General features: G+C 40.8%; 1 protein-coding gene across 1 annotated transcript in view; it reads left to right on the top strand.

The window, feature by feature from the left end:
* Positions 1–13,450, top strand: part of DYNC1LI1 (dynein cytoplasmic 1 light intermediate chain 1) — a 52,317-nt gene that overhangs the window by 14,362 nt on the left and 24,505 nt on the right. Inside the window, exons 3-4 of the mRNA XM_036759723.1 lie at positions 12,287–12,406; positions 13,090–13,320. Coding sequence (XP_036615618.1) covers positions 12,287–12,406; positions 13,090–13,320 — 351 coding nt within the window. The remainder of the gene's footprint in view (positions 1–12,286; positions 12,407–13,089; positions 13,321–13,450) is intronic.

Genomic DNA, 13,450 nt, shown 5'->3' on the forward strand with positions numbered 1-13,450 from the left:
ATTCAGGCAGCTATGTAATGACTTATGTGGTCCTGAAGAAAAGGTGAGAAAATACACCCCCTGTCTATCCTTGAAAGGACTGAGGATCAAGGCTGCAGAATCGATCAGTCAGATGTTGAATAAGTATTTACTATGTGTCAGACACGAGCCAGGGATATAAGCTTAAAGAAGGAAACAGTCACTGCTTGCAGTGAGCTTACTTATTGGGGAAGATTAGAAGTACATAGAAAAATTTATATGAGATAAAGTTAATAAATACAAATATGCACAAAGTAGTTAAATGTAAGGTCACTTGAAAGAGGGAAATCAGGAGAGGCTCCATGCAGAAGAGATGGCTCCTAAGCTGCATCTTAAGGAAGAGAAGGACTGTCTGAGAGAATGCATTCCAGGAATCGGGGATGGCCAGTCCCAAGGTGCAGAGGGTAGGGCTGGAACAGAGAGAAGGCCAATTTGACTGGATCATAGAGTGATAAAGGTGAGAGGAACCTCCGGTTGGGGCCAGGTTGTATGTGACTCTAAAGGCCAAACCAAGAAGTCTACATTTGATCACAGATCCAAAATGAAGCCACTGCAATTGGTTGACTAGGGGATCTGCACTTAAGAAAAAGGACTTTGGTGGCCATGTGCAAGGTAGACTGTAATGGGGGAAGCTTTGAAGCTGGGAGGCTGGTTCAGGCGTTGCATCTGCTGTCTGATTCTCCTTCAAAAGATGGCTCTCAGGGAGGGAGGAGGAATATATTTGGAAAACAAAATAGAGCAATAAAATTATAGCAAATACAGCTACAAAGCAGTCTTTTAAGAATTATTTAAATTTTTAAAAGATTCTGCCCCTGGCTCTAGTGTGAAAAGCATTTCTTCTAATTTTTTTATGCTGTGACCTTTTCTATTCAGTTTGAGTATCCATTTTGTATGGATGATACACAGTGTAAGATGTTGGTCTAAGCCTCATTTTTGCTTTCTAGTTTTCTCAGCAGTTCTTGCTGAAGAGTATATACATACGTACATACATACAGACATATATACACACACGTAGTAATTTATGTTCTGGGTTTTATCATATACTGTGCTACTGGTTTTGGCTGCTGTTTTGCTTGTCTAGTCTGTACCCACTGACCCACTCTTACATTTTTAACTATTACCACATAGTTTTGTTGACCACTGCTTTATAATATTTGAGGTCTGGAATTTTTTTATTTTCTTCTATTTTTTGCCCCTATTTGAATCCCCAGTGTTTAGTACAGTGCCTAGCATAAAGTAAGTGCTTAATAAATGCTTGTTGATTAATAATAACATGCTCCCTTCAGAGTTTTTCTAATTTCCTATGAGATTTTTGTTCTTTCAATTGAATATTTTTTGATTGATATAGCACTAAATCTCTACATTCATTTAGATATTATGATTTTTATTATGTTGGTGTGGCCCAACCATGAGCCATGAATAGGTTCCCAATTATTTGTCTTTCTTTATTGCTTTGAAGAGTGATTTATAAATTGTTTATATATAAATCTTACATATTCTTCGTAGATTAAAACTCAGGTATTTTATACATTTTTGTAAATGGAATTTCTCTGTTTCATCCTGACCCTTTCATTTTGGAAGGGGGACCAGTATTTTCCTAGGCCCCAGGTGTGTTAGAGTCCTGGATTATCCCAGGCCTAGTATCTGGGTAGAACCACCAGGACTGGGAGGAAAAGAGAAAGAATGAAGGAGGCAGAGTCTGGATATTCTTTCTGCCAAAGGCATTTTCTCCCATGGTGGGAAAGGTGGGACAGCCAAAAAGTGGTTCCTACCGTGGTTATAAAGTTTTATTTATTAATAATAGGAGCTAGCATTTATATAGTGCCTACTTAATGTGCCAGGCACGGTGCTAACTAAGCACCTTACAGATATTTTCTTTTGATCTTCACAACAAACCTGGGAGGTAAATGTTATTATTAGCCTCATTTTATAGTTGAGGGAACTGAGGCAAAGTTAAGTGACTTGCCCAAAGTCACACATCTAGTGAGTATGTTGAGATGAAATTTGAAATTAGGTTTCCCTGATTCCAGGCCCAGGACTCTATCACTGTGGTACCTCGGAGCTGCCTTTTAAAGTAGTCATATGAAGTACCGTATTAAAAACAGATCATTAAAGTAGATGAGAAACAATGAAACTGACGTATGGAAAGCCACAGTAATTCCTCAAACAGCAGGAATCTTTAAAGGAACGATTTGCAGCTAAATCTCAAGTATAGGGAACTCACTCAGAAATAAGGAAACAGGATAGCGATAAACGGGCATTTCTCTGGATAAAAAGTATAAACTGTGGGATACTATGGAGATCAGGGCTAGGGCCATAACTGCTCAACATTTTATAAGTGATCAGGAACAGAAAGCAGTCACCAGACTTTTATTAAGCACCTACTATGTACCAGGTGCTAAAGACAAAAACGAAAATTCTGCCTTCAAGGAACTTACATTCTATATGGAGAAACACAGACTATGTATGTGTGCACGTATGTGTGTATGTAGACACAAATATATATGTAATATGCAAATTTCTGGGTATGTGTGAAATAAGTGCAAGGTAGTTTATTGGGAGGGGGGATGGGGAAAAGCTTCATACAGAAAATGACAAGTGGGCTGAGCTTTGAAGGAAACTAGCAGTTGTAAGAAGTGATCTCTCTTAAGTTAGCAGATGACACTAATCTTTTTCAGGTACAGAACTAGGCCAGCGGGATAAGCTCGGAGGTCTCTGCACTCTCTGTGTCAAGTAATGCATTTAAGGGAAATAATCCAAGCCAGGGTTTAGGGCACCAGTGCTGGGAGGGCGTGCCTGTATGGATGAGGCCACAAGCACATTGCAGTAGAATCTACCCTGCAGTTTTAAGATGATCATTTTAAACCTAGACTCCAATCTCTGCACTTCCAGGTGTGACCTCGAAGGGTATTTCCTGTGACTTTGAGTCTCAGTTTCCTAATCTGTAATGATGGCATGATAACTTCGTTATCCATATATGGGGCTTGATGGGATCAAATGAGAAGATGGCTACAAATTGCTTTATAGATTGAAGAGTAATACATAAATGTCAGGCATTACTAGTATTATTTGATTCATCCAGCAAGCATTTATTAAGCATCTACTGTATGTGAGGCCCTGTGCTCAGTGCTGGAGATACAAAGACAAAACCAAAAATAAGTCCTGCCTTCAAGGAGCCTACATTCTTTTGGGAAGTATAGTAAAGGACAAAATAATCAATAAACTGATGTTTAAATATAAAATATTAGGAGATTCATTTTATGACTCGAAAATTATAATGAATAATTTTCTCATTTTTTTATTAGCCAGATTAAAGTGCTTCAAGATCTTATCAGTGCTTCAGGGAAATAAGGAATATCAGTTATTGATAAGCAAGGGAATGCCAGCAAATGCCTGCTAGGGTTACTTTTACTTATTTTATCTGTTGCACATGGAGGGGGGGTAAATTGAAAAAAGCATTTTAAGAATGGTTTAAATAAGTTTGTGGATGATAGATCCATAAGATTATTAAAGGAAACAGGATATTTGGGGTACATCCTTAATTTTGGGGTATGGAAGACTATTGTACCCTTTTATGACATCTCCGGTAGGACCACTGTCAGAGACAGAAAACTGGATCTGCATGAACCTGGTGTGGCATTTCTAAAGTTTTTAAAAGAAGGTATGTGGAACTTTTAAACACTATGAAAAAAGCTTACAGAGAAGGAAATCAGGAGATGGAGGTTCCGTATTCTTGTGCTTTAAGAAATGATGAAAGAGGTAGTTTCTAAGCAAAATGGAAAGACTTGTATACACTGATGCAGAGTGAAGTGAGCAGAGCCCGGAGAACAATTTAATATGATGACAGTATTGTAAGCACAAACAGCTTTGGAACACTTAGGAACTCTGATCAACACGATGACCAGCCACGATTCCAGAGGATTCAAGATGAAGTGTTCTGCCCACCTCCAGATCCATAGACAGCTGCTAGTCTCAGAGTACGGATTGAGATTACCTTTTTTTGGCCATGACTAATGCGGCCAAAAATGAAAAAACAAAAATTTGTTTTGCTTGACTATACATGCTTGCAACAGGAGCTTTGTTTTTCTTGCTTTTTCAGTTGGGGAAGGTGGTGTGAGGGAGAGAATGCTAATCTGAAAATAAAATTTATTTTTAAAAATATAGGTTATAGTACCATTTCAGGTATTCAGTATTTATTAATTGTCGCCTTTGTGTTGAGCACTGTGCTAAGCACTGGGACTAAAGTGTGCTGGGCACCAATTGAGGCAAAAGACAATCCCTGCCCTCAAAGAGTTTACAATCTAATGGGAGAGACAGCATACAAATAGATATATGTGAAGGAAGCTTTATACAGGATACATGTCCGGTCGTTTCAGTTATGTCTGACTTTTGTGACCCCCCCTTGAGTTTTCTTGGCAAAAATACTGGAGTGGTTTGCAACTGAAAATTAAAATTTCATTTTAAAAAAGATTGCTTCCTATTTATATTCCGTGTGTATGTATATCTTGGATGTTCAGTTACTTGCACATTTTCTTCCCCATTAGAATGGGTGCTCCTTAAAAGCAGGGACCAGGTTTTTGCTTTTCTTGGTGTCCCCAGATCTTAACAGAGTGCCTAGTACATAGTAAGTGCTTAATAAATATTCCCTGACTGACTGACTGACATTTTTTAGCCACACTCCTAGAAAGGGCCCTCTATATATGTAGTGTCTCAATTTTCTCACCTCCCTTCTCACTTCTTACTTTGCAACATGGTATCTAACCCCACCACTTGAATGAAATTGTTTTCTCCCAGGTTACCAACAGTCTCTTAACCAATAAATCCAGTGGTCTTTTTTTAGTCAGTTCTACTTCAAATCAACTACCATTTGTTAAGTGCCTGCTACATTCCAGGCACTGGGCTGAGCACTGGGATAGAACAGAAGGTGAAAAGCCCAGCCCCTGCCCTCAGGGGAGCTCATCGTCTGATGGAGGAGACAATGTGCAAATCCCTGTGCACAGAGAAGTTGTAGACAGGGTACATTGACTATTCAACAGATGAAATGCCCTAGTGTCAAGAGAGATTGGGAAAGGCTTCTTGTAGAAAGTGGCATTTTAACTGGTACTTGAGGGAAGCCAAGAGGTAGAGATGAGGACAGAGAGAATTCCAGCCATGGAGGACAGCCAGTGACGATGCCCAAGGAGGCCAGTGTTACAGCACCATAGAGTACATGGAGGGGAGTAAGGTATAAGAAGACTGGAAAGGTAGGGAGAGACCAGGTTATGAAGTTACCCATCTGTAAAATGGGGATAATAAAAGTACAGATCAAGTTTTGCTTTTCTGAGATTAGGGGGAGACCTGGAAATATCTGTAGGCTATGGAGAAGCAGCTAGTAGACAATGATAGAGTGAGCATTATTCAGAGTGGGAATGATAGAGGAGTCTGCTGGAAAAGGCGGGTGTGATGGCATCACTCGTACATGTTAGAAGGGTTTTTTTGTTTGTTTGTTTTGCCTTGCCAAGAAGGACCATGTCTTCATGTGTGAGAAGAGTGAAGGGGGAGAGGATAGGGAAGGCATCAGAGTGATGTCAGAGGAGGAGGGGGAAGGAGTGAACTCTTAGTGAATGGTCTCGATTTTTTCACTGAAATGTAAGATAAGGCTCTTAGCTCAGGGAGTAGGAGAAAGGGGAGCCATGGAAGGTTTGAGTTGGGATGAGGTGGTCTGGTGAATTGGGACAGTGAGTCAATGAGAGGGGTATAAAAGGATTACCTTGTTTCAGTGAAGGCCCAGTTGAGATTATGTAACAGAAATTTGTAGGGGACGCAGTCAGCAATTTTGTGATTTTTCTTCAGTTTCATTCTACAGAGTGTGTGTAGGAACTAAGGTAAAGGATGGGGGGAGTGATCCAGGGCTGAGGCTTGGTGGGGCAAGGAAATTGGAAGAAGAGGACAGTGTAGGATTCAACTGATTGACCAAGAGATCAAGAGAATGTAGGCAGTGCAAGGATGATGGCCTGGGAAAAAACTGAGGGATGGAGCAATTTGAACTCATAGTGAGGACAAAGAACAAGGTTAGAGCCAAATGGATGACTTAGTGCATTAGACTGGGAGTCAGGAGCACCAGAATTTCACATCTAGCTTCAAATACTTACTGCCTCTCTGACCCTGAGCAAGTTACTTAACCTCTTTATCCCTCAGTTTCCTCACCTGTGAAATGGGGATGATAATAGGACTTAACACCCAGGGTTGTTATGAGGTCAAAATGAGATAATATTTGTAAAGAACTTTGCAAACTTGAAGCATTTTATAAAGGCTAGCTATTAGGGGTTCCAAGCCAGAGGGAGAGGTGGAATGACAAGATTGTGATCGGATAAGAGAATTTGAAAGTTCATTTCTCTGAGGCACTGAGGTGGGATAGAGGAGCAGGTCACAGGAAATGAGGAAGTTGGGGAACTGTGTTTGGGGCGGGGATTATCATGTATGTGTAAGTCTCCTAGTGTGGGGAAAAGTTACTGAGTAACATGTTAGAGAGAGAGAGAGAACCTGGAAATGGCTGTGAGGAACAAGGACTCCCCTGCCCATGACCAGCAAGCGTGTTAGAAGTATGAGTAGAAGCGCAAGCAGGGCTGGAAAGTGTGGCAAGGGGAATTGTTTCATCAAGAAGGACCCACATCTCAGTGAGTGCAGGAAAGGAAAAGGTTAAAGTTGGTTCCTAATGGAGTAGGCATTTAGGAACACATTGGTGGGGTGGGATGGAGGGAGCAGGTGGAGAGGGAAGAGCAGGGTTTGAATCATGACAGTTAGGGCTTCAGAGTCACTGGGATGGCGGGAGGAGGATGTTAATCACTGAAAAATGAAGAGAAAAAAGAGTGGGGAGAGGCCCAGGTACAGAATTGGAGTGGCATGGATAGACAGTCATGTCCTGAGTCAGGCTGGGCAGTTCAGTGGCATTCTCACCTCACCAGTACTTCACCCTTTGTGTCTAAAGACCTTCTTGAGAGCTTCCCATCCCACTTGATCTACCTTTCTCTAAAATTCTAGACCATGAGATCTTACCTCTCCTTTCTGAACCCTTTGAAATCTGCCCTCCTAAAAGTTAGAGTATATGTCAGACCAAGCCCAGCTTTCTCCTCCTTTGGTACCACAGATCCCAAAATGGAGTGGTTACTTCCCTTTCTCCTACCCCAGGGCTCCCATCATTTCTCCTTTTGCAACCAGAAGCATTTTGAAAAACGTCATAAGCCTGGCACAGAAGCATGGTCTGGTAGTAAAGGGGGATGCAGTGGTGATGTGGGCATTTGCCAGAGATCTTTCTCTTTTAGAGCAGATTATAATCTCCTGACTTATCTTAATGATGATCTCACCCCTTAGACGGTAGAGTACCTAAGTAGGCTAACTTCAGTTCTCTCACCAGTGAGGACATGTTGTTTCTGTTTCTGCCAACATGGCTCTTCATTGACGCAGCTTCTCCCTTCTAACTTCCTCCATTTCCTTAGGAATATATCTACTTAGCCTACAGTGTCACTCTACTCTCCCCTCCCCTTTTTTCACTTATGCTATTCCTTTTGCATAAGATAGGTTCTTCCAGAGCCATATTCCAGCCATGTGACTCATCTGGCCACATCTTAGTGATACCTGTGGGATCCTTTGCCTCCTTCCCTCAAGCATCACTAGTTTACCTTTGTTCTAGTTCTAGTTCCAGTTCTTTAAAGAACTAGAGCCATAGATTTTTATTTAATAGATTCCTTTTACAATTTCATTTCTTAGGAATTTCTGGGTATCACTGCGCATTCTTTTCCTTGTGTTGGGGCTACTGACTATGATCCTTTTCCATTTAAAATCCTTTTGGTAAGATATGCAAGATTACATGCAAATACATTCTTACTAGTCCGTGTTATAAGTCTCCGTCTCAGGCTTAGCATGTCATTTCTGTATTTTAAGCTGTGATTCAGACATCCAAATCCCATTCCCAGACATCTTCTTAACCAGTTGTTCACTTCCCAAATTGTTTTGTTAAGTAAACAATTACTCCTTATTTTATTTTTATTACACACACACACTCTAATTCAACATTTTTCTTTATTGGTGTTATTGAAAACATATTAGTATAAGAATGGATTGTCTGTTGTTGTCCTTTCAAATGTTTAGGGTTTAGCTGTCCTTGTATTAAAATTCAAAGTCAAAGTCCAAACTGGGTTTGGGAAGGACAAATAGAAATCTTTAAGGGTTGGAAGGAATTATAGGAAAAGAAAAATATTCTGATATAATTAGGGACTTGAATGACTTCAAGTGAGATAGAGTAGTTCTTTTGTGTGGAAAATATAGAGGGGAAAAATCAGACTCCAAAGTCAGCAGTGTTTGGTCATCAGAATGGAAATCTAATATGTGTAACCCATAGAGAACATAAATCAGTCTAATAGGGTTTTGGCGGATATCAGATGCTTTAAAGGCAGTGTCCTCTTTTAAAACTAGTTCTGATTCCAGTGGAATAAAAAAAGTGTAGCATTACTTTGTTGTTTGTTGGCCCAGGATGATAAGTTAAAGTTGTTCACTTCATAAACAAAGGCGTAGTACCTTATTTTCCAAATCCTAACTTCCTAGTTTGGCTGAGCAAGAAAGATTCTGTCTTTTCTTGAGATGTAACACAGTGTAGTGGAAACAGTGCTGAGCTTGTAGTCAGGTGATGACTGGGTTTGCATCCCACATCTTGAACTTATTAGGTGTGTGATCCTGGGTAAGTCACCTTCTCTGAACCTTCATTTCCTTGTCTTTAAAATGAGGATGATACCTATAGTATTAAAGAATAAGAGAATCTGGATTGTGAGGGCTCTCAGCAGTCCTCTGCAGGCCAGCTCATATTGAGACAACTTACATTTTGCATAATATTCCTAACAAGTAGTCATCCAGACTTTGCTTGAAGACTTTGTTGTTAAGATCAGATTAGGTAATGTAATAATAATAGTGATAATGATGATGATAACTAACATTTCTATAGCACCAGATAGTGAAAAAGCATTTATTAAGTTTCTCCTGTTTGCCAGGCTCCATGCTAAGCATTGGGGATACAAAGAAAGGGAAAAGAGCTCCCAGTCTAGTGGGAGAAGACACCATCTAAACTGTTAAGTACATGGAAACTCTGTACAGGATAACTTGAAGATAATCAACAGAAGGAAAGTATTAAGGGGGTTGGGAAAGGTTTCTTGTAGAAGATGGGATTTTAGTTGATAGTTGAAGGAAGCCAGGGAAGTCCAAGAGGTAGAGATGAGAAGGCAGAGAGTTCCAGGCATGGAAGAGTGCCAGTGAAACTGTCTGGAGCTGGGAGATAGAATGTTTCATTCAAGGAATAGCCAGGAACCCAGAGTCACTGGATCACAAAGTGCTTGGGCGGGGGGCGTGATATGAGGAGTAAGAAGAGTGGAAAGGTAGACAGGGCCCAGGTATGAAAGACTTTGAAAGCCAAACAGGATTTAATGTTTGATCCTGGAGTTTATTGAGTGGTGGTTGAGAGGAGGATCACTTTGTCAGCTGAATGGAGTGGAGAGAGGCTCGAGGCTGGGAGACAAGCAGCAGGCTGTTGAAGTAGTCCATGTATACCAGGATGCTGGCAGTGTTATAGAGGTGAAAGTGACAGGATTTGTCAACTGAGTGGATATGGGAGATGAGAGAGAGTGAAGAATGGAGAATGACATCTGGATTGCAAACCTGGCTAACTGGCAGAATGGTGGTACCTTGGACAGCAACAGAGAGTTTAGGAAAAGGAGGGTTTGGGCAGAAAGATGATGAACTTTGACGATGTTGAGTTTAAGGTTTTTATGGGACTTCTAGTTCTAATGTCTAATAAGCAGTTGGAGCCGCACTGGAGGTTAGGGTTAGATAAATAAATCTGAAAATTATCCCAGAGAAGTGATAGTTGATGGGAGCTGATGAGATCAAGTGATTACTTAATCTTTACAAGGAGATGAGAAAGGGCCCAGAACAGAGCTTTGGGAAACAGCCATGGTTAACAGGGGTGACTTGGATGAAGATCCAACAAAAGAGACTGAGAAGGAGTGGTCAGATAAGTAGGAGGAGAGCCAGGAGAAAGCAGTGTCACAAAAACACGAGACAGGAGAGTTTTAAGGAGAAGAGGGTAATCGGTGATGTTGAAGGCTGCAGAAAGGTCAAGGAGAATGAAGATTGAGGAAAGGTCATTAGATTTGGCAATGAAGTGATCATCAGTAACTTTGGAGAGAACAGTTTCAGGTGAATGGTGAGATCAGAAGTCAAATTTCAGAGAGTTAAGAGAGTGAGAGGAGAGGAAACAGAGGCAGCAGTTGTAGACAGCCTTCTCCAGGAAAGACAAAGAGATAATAGACTGGGAGCAGCAGGGAAGAATGCATTAAGTGAGAATTTTTGAGGATGGGGGAGATGTGGACATGTTTGTAAGTAGGAGGGAAGCAGCTAGTAGATTGGGAGAAACTGAAGATGGGGTGATTAGGGACAATCTACTGGAGAAGACAGGGTGTAATGGGATTGCCTTAGCAAGGAGAAGGACCACTTCTTCATATGAGACGAGGGTGAAAGAGGAGATAGTGACAGACATCATCTTGGTGATGTGAGGTGATATGAGAAAAGAGGAAGCTCTTGGTGATTGACCTCAATTTTTTTCGGTAAAATATGAAGCCACGTTCTGAGAGGGTGGGGGCAGAGGGAGCAGTAGAAGAGATAAAAGGGATAAAAAGGTTTAGGGAACGGGAAGGTGAGTTAATCAGGTAGTTAAAAAGTTGAAATGATATAACATGTTTGTAGTGGATCCTGTCAATGTGGTTTTGTTCTTTTCTTCAGGTTCATTCAGTAGAATGTGTGTAGAAATGAAACCAAAGCTTGGTGAGAGTGTTCCAGGGTTGAGGCTTGTTAGGACAAGATCTTCAGTGGGATAAGGAGGCAAGAGACTTGAGAGAAGAAGGCACTGATTCACCAAGGGGTCAAGCTGGGAGAGTGTGGTCAGTGCAGGGCTGATAGCCTGGGAAAGAACTTGAGGAATGAAAGGATTTGAGGTCATGGGGACAAGGAAAGATAGGTTTTAGGGTTGCAAGGCAGAGGGAGAGGTGGACAACAGGCTGTGGTCAGATAAAAGAATTTCAGAGTTCATGGACACGGAAGGGGATGCATTATGGGAGGCAAGATCAAGGGTGTGACCATCTGTCTCAGTGTGCTGCTGAGTTAGAGGGAGGATTAGGTCCGGGAAGATGAGTGATTTGAAGACCTGGGAGGTTAGGTTATTTGAGGGAATGTGTGTAGTTACAATGTACGTAGGTACGTGTGTGGATACATATGTGTGTATATGTTTATATTGTGTAAACTCTTTGAGTGTGTGAGTAAAGTCAGGAGTTGGAAAGAGGAGAAAGACTGAAGCAAGCACTGAACTCACTGAGGAAAAAGAGAGTGGAGTCCAGGAGCTTGGTAGCTGACAGCCACTGGAATCTTGATTGGGTGAGAAATATGAACTTATGAACCTTAGAGGAAGAAAGGTTGAGTGTTGGTAGAGGGAGAGTCTGGCAGGGGCACTGGGGAGTAGAGAGCGATTAGGGGTGTGTGTGAAAGGGCAGCCCATGCTGCAGAGGGAGGCCAAGGAAGCTTGTCATGAGGAGGGAGCCACTACAAGAAAACAGAAGGAGAAGGTTTGAGATGAAAGTTATTTTGTTGCTTTTGGAACAGCATCCATGAGAGCACAGTGCAAGGGTTGGGCAGCTTTAAAATGGAGTGCTGGGTTGAGGGGGCTTGGGTTAAGGGAGCAGGCACTGGAGGAAGAGGAGCAAGGAGGAATGATGGCCCTGGAGATTGGGAACTGCTGGGAGGGAAAGGGTGTGAGGGGTGGAAGTACATTAGTGACCGATGAGTTCAGGAAGGTTCTTGATGTCCATTGGGGTTCACCCTGCAAGGGCTTTAAGGTTCACAGAGTGCTTTATATGTGTTTATATGAATATATGTGTATGTACACATATATTCTCATAACAGACTTGTGAAGCAGATTCTTTTATTATCTCCATCTGACAGATTAAGAAGCTGTGGCTGAGTCCATCACCAGTACTTTGTGTAAAACCTAAGAAGACGAAAGGAATACAGGACACATAGTGGCTTTACTTGTAACAGCAGACAGCTGGAGATTGGCCAAATATATTATGATACTGGGAATTAGTTTCTTAAAATAAAAAAAAGTTTTTAAGTGTTTAAAGCATATTTATTACAAGTACTTTAAAACTTCAATTTATATTCTTATCTAAAATATCTTTTACAAATTTGTGTATAGGTGAAGATGGAGCTGGAAAAACAAGCTTGATAGGGAGAATCCAGGGAAGAACGGAGGAGTGCAAGAAGGGAAGAGGGGCGGAGTATTTGTACTTGAGCGTTCATGATGAGGACAGAGATGGTGAGTAGTGACCGTTGATTGATGTCAGTAATGTGCTTGTTAAGCTTATGGAGATACACCTTGTATTCAGTCTTCTACTTTGGTAAACTTAAGCCAGTTAAGTATTCAGGTCCACAGGCTGTAGTCTTTCTTTAGACAGGACCTTAATGTTCTGGCCTTCCTGGGACACTCTTTTCATTTTTTGTCTTAGATGCTATTTAAAACTGAACCAGCGTGCTGTTGTTCACTTTATCTTCTGTGATCACTTTACTAGTCTCTGATACTAGTCTCTGACTTAAAAAACAAAAATTGTCTCATCACTTCAGTGAATTTACTAAGTATGTGCTTTGCACATCATCTCTTAGGTGAATTGTAGATGGGTCTGTGTGTAAATTGGTTGGGGCATATGCACAAATGTGTGCCCATTGCTGTTTGGTGATTGAGAAGTATGGAGCTGGGCAAGCAGATAGACTGGGCCTCTAGAATCTGGCTCTTTTCAGAGAAGCCCATTGCATAATGAGTAGATGGTTACCTTAAAGATTCTCTTTTTACTTTGACATTTCCTCTCATGGAGAATACACAGAATGTTTAAAAATGTTTTTAGTTTGCTGATGAGACAATTTCATAAAAGTTTATTTATATCCTAACTTTTAAAGGAATAACTTATAAAACATTACCAAAATCTATCTTTCATTTTACTACAGATCAAACAAGATGTAACGTGTGGATCTTAGATGGAGACTTGTATCATAAAGGCCTCCTTAAATTTGCAATGGAAGCCAACTCTCTGAGAGACACTTTAGTTATTCTGGTTGTTGACATGTCAAAGCCTTGGACTGCTTTGGATTCTTTACAGAAATGGGCAAGTGTGGTGAGAGAACATATTGATAAGCTAAAAATTCCTCCTGAGGAAATGAAAGAAATGGAACAGAAATGTGAGTATTCTAGAACTACTAATGTAGAGTTTTAATTTTATGCACATACATGCTGGCATTTAGATTTTAGTCAGTGATATTTGGAAATTGATTATCAAATTCATGGTGTATTTTTTTTTTTAAAATCCTA

This window comes from Trichosurus vulpecula, chromosome 5, assembly GCF_011100635.1.
Source record: "Trichosurus vulpecula isolate mTriVul1 chromosome 5, mTriVul1.pri, whole genome shotgun sequence".
NCBI lineage: Eukaryota > Metazoa > Chordata > Mammalia > Diprotodontia > Phalangeridae > Trichosurus > Trichosurus vulpecula.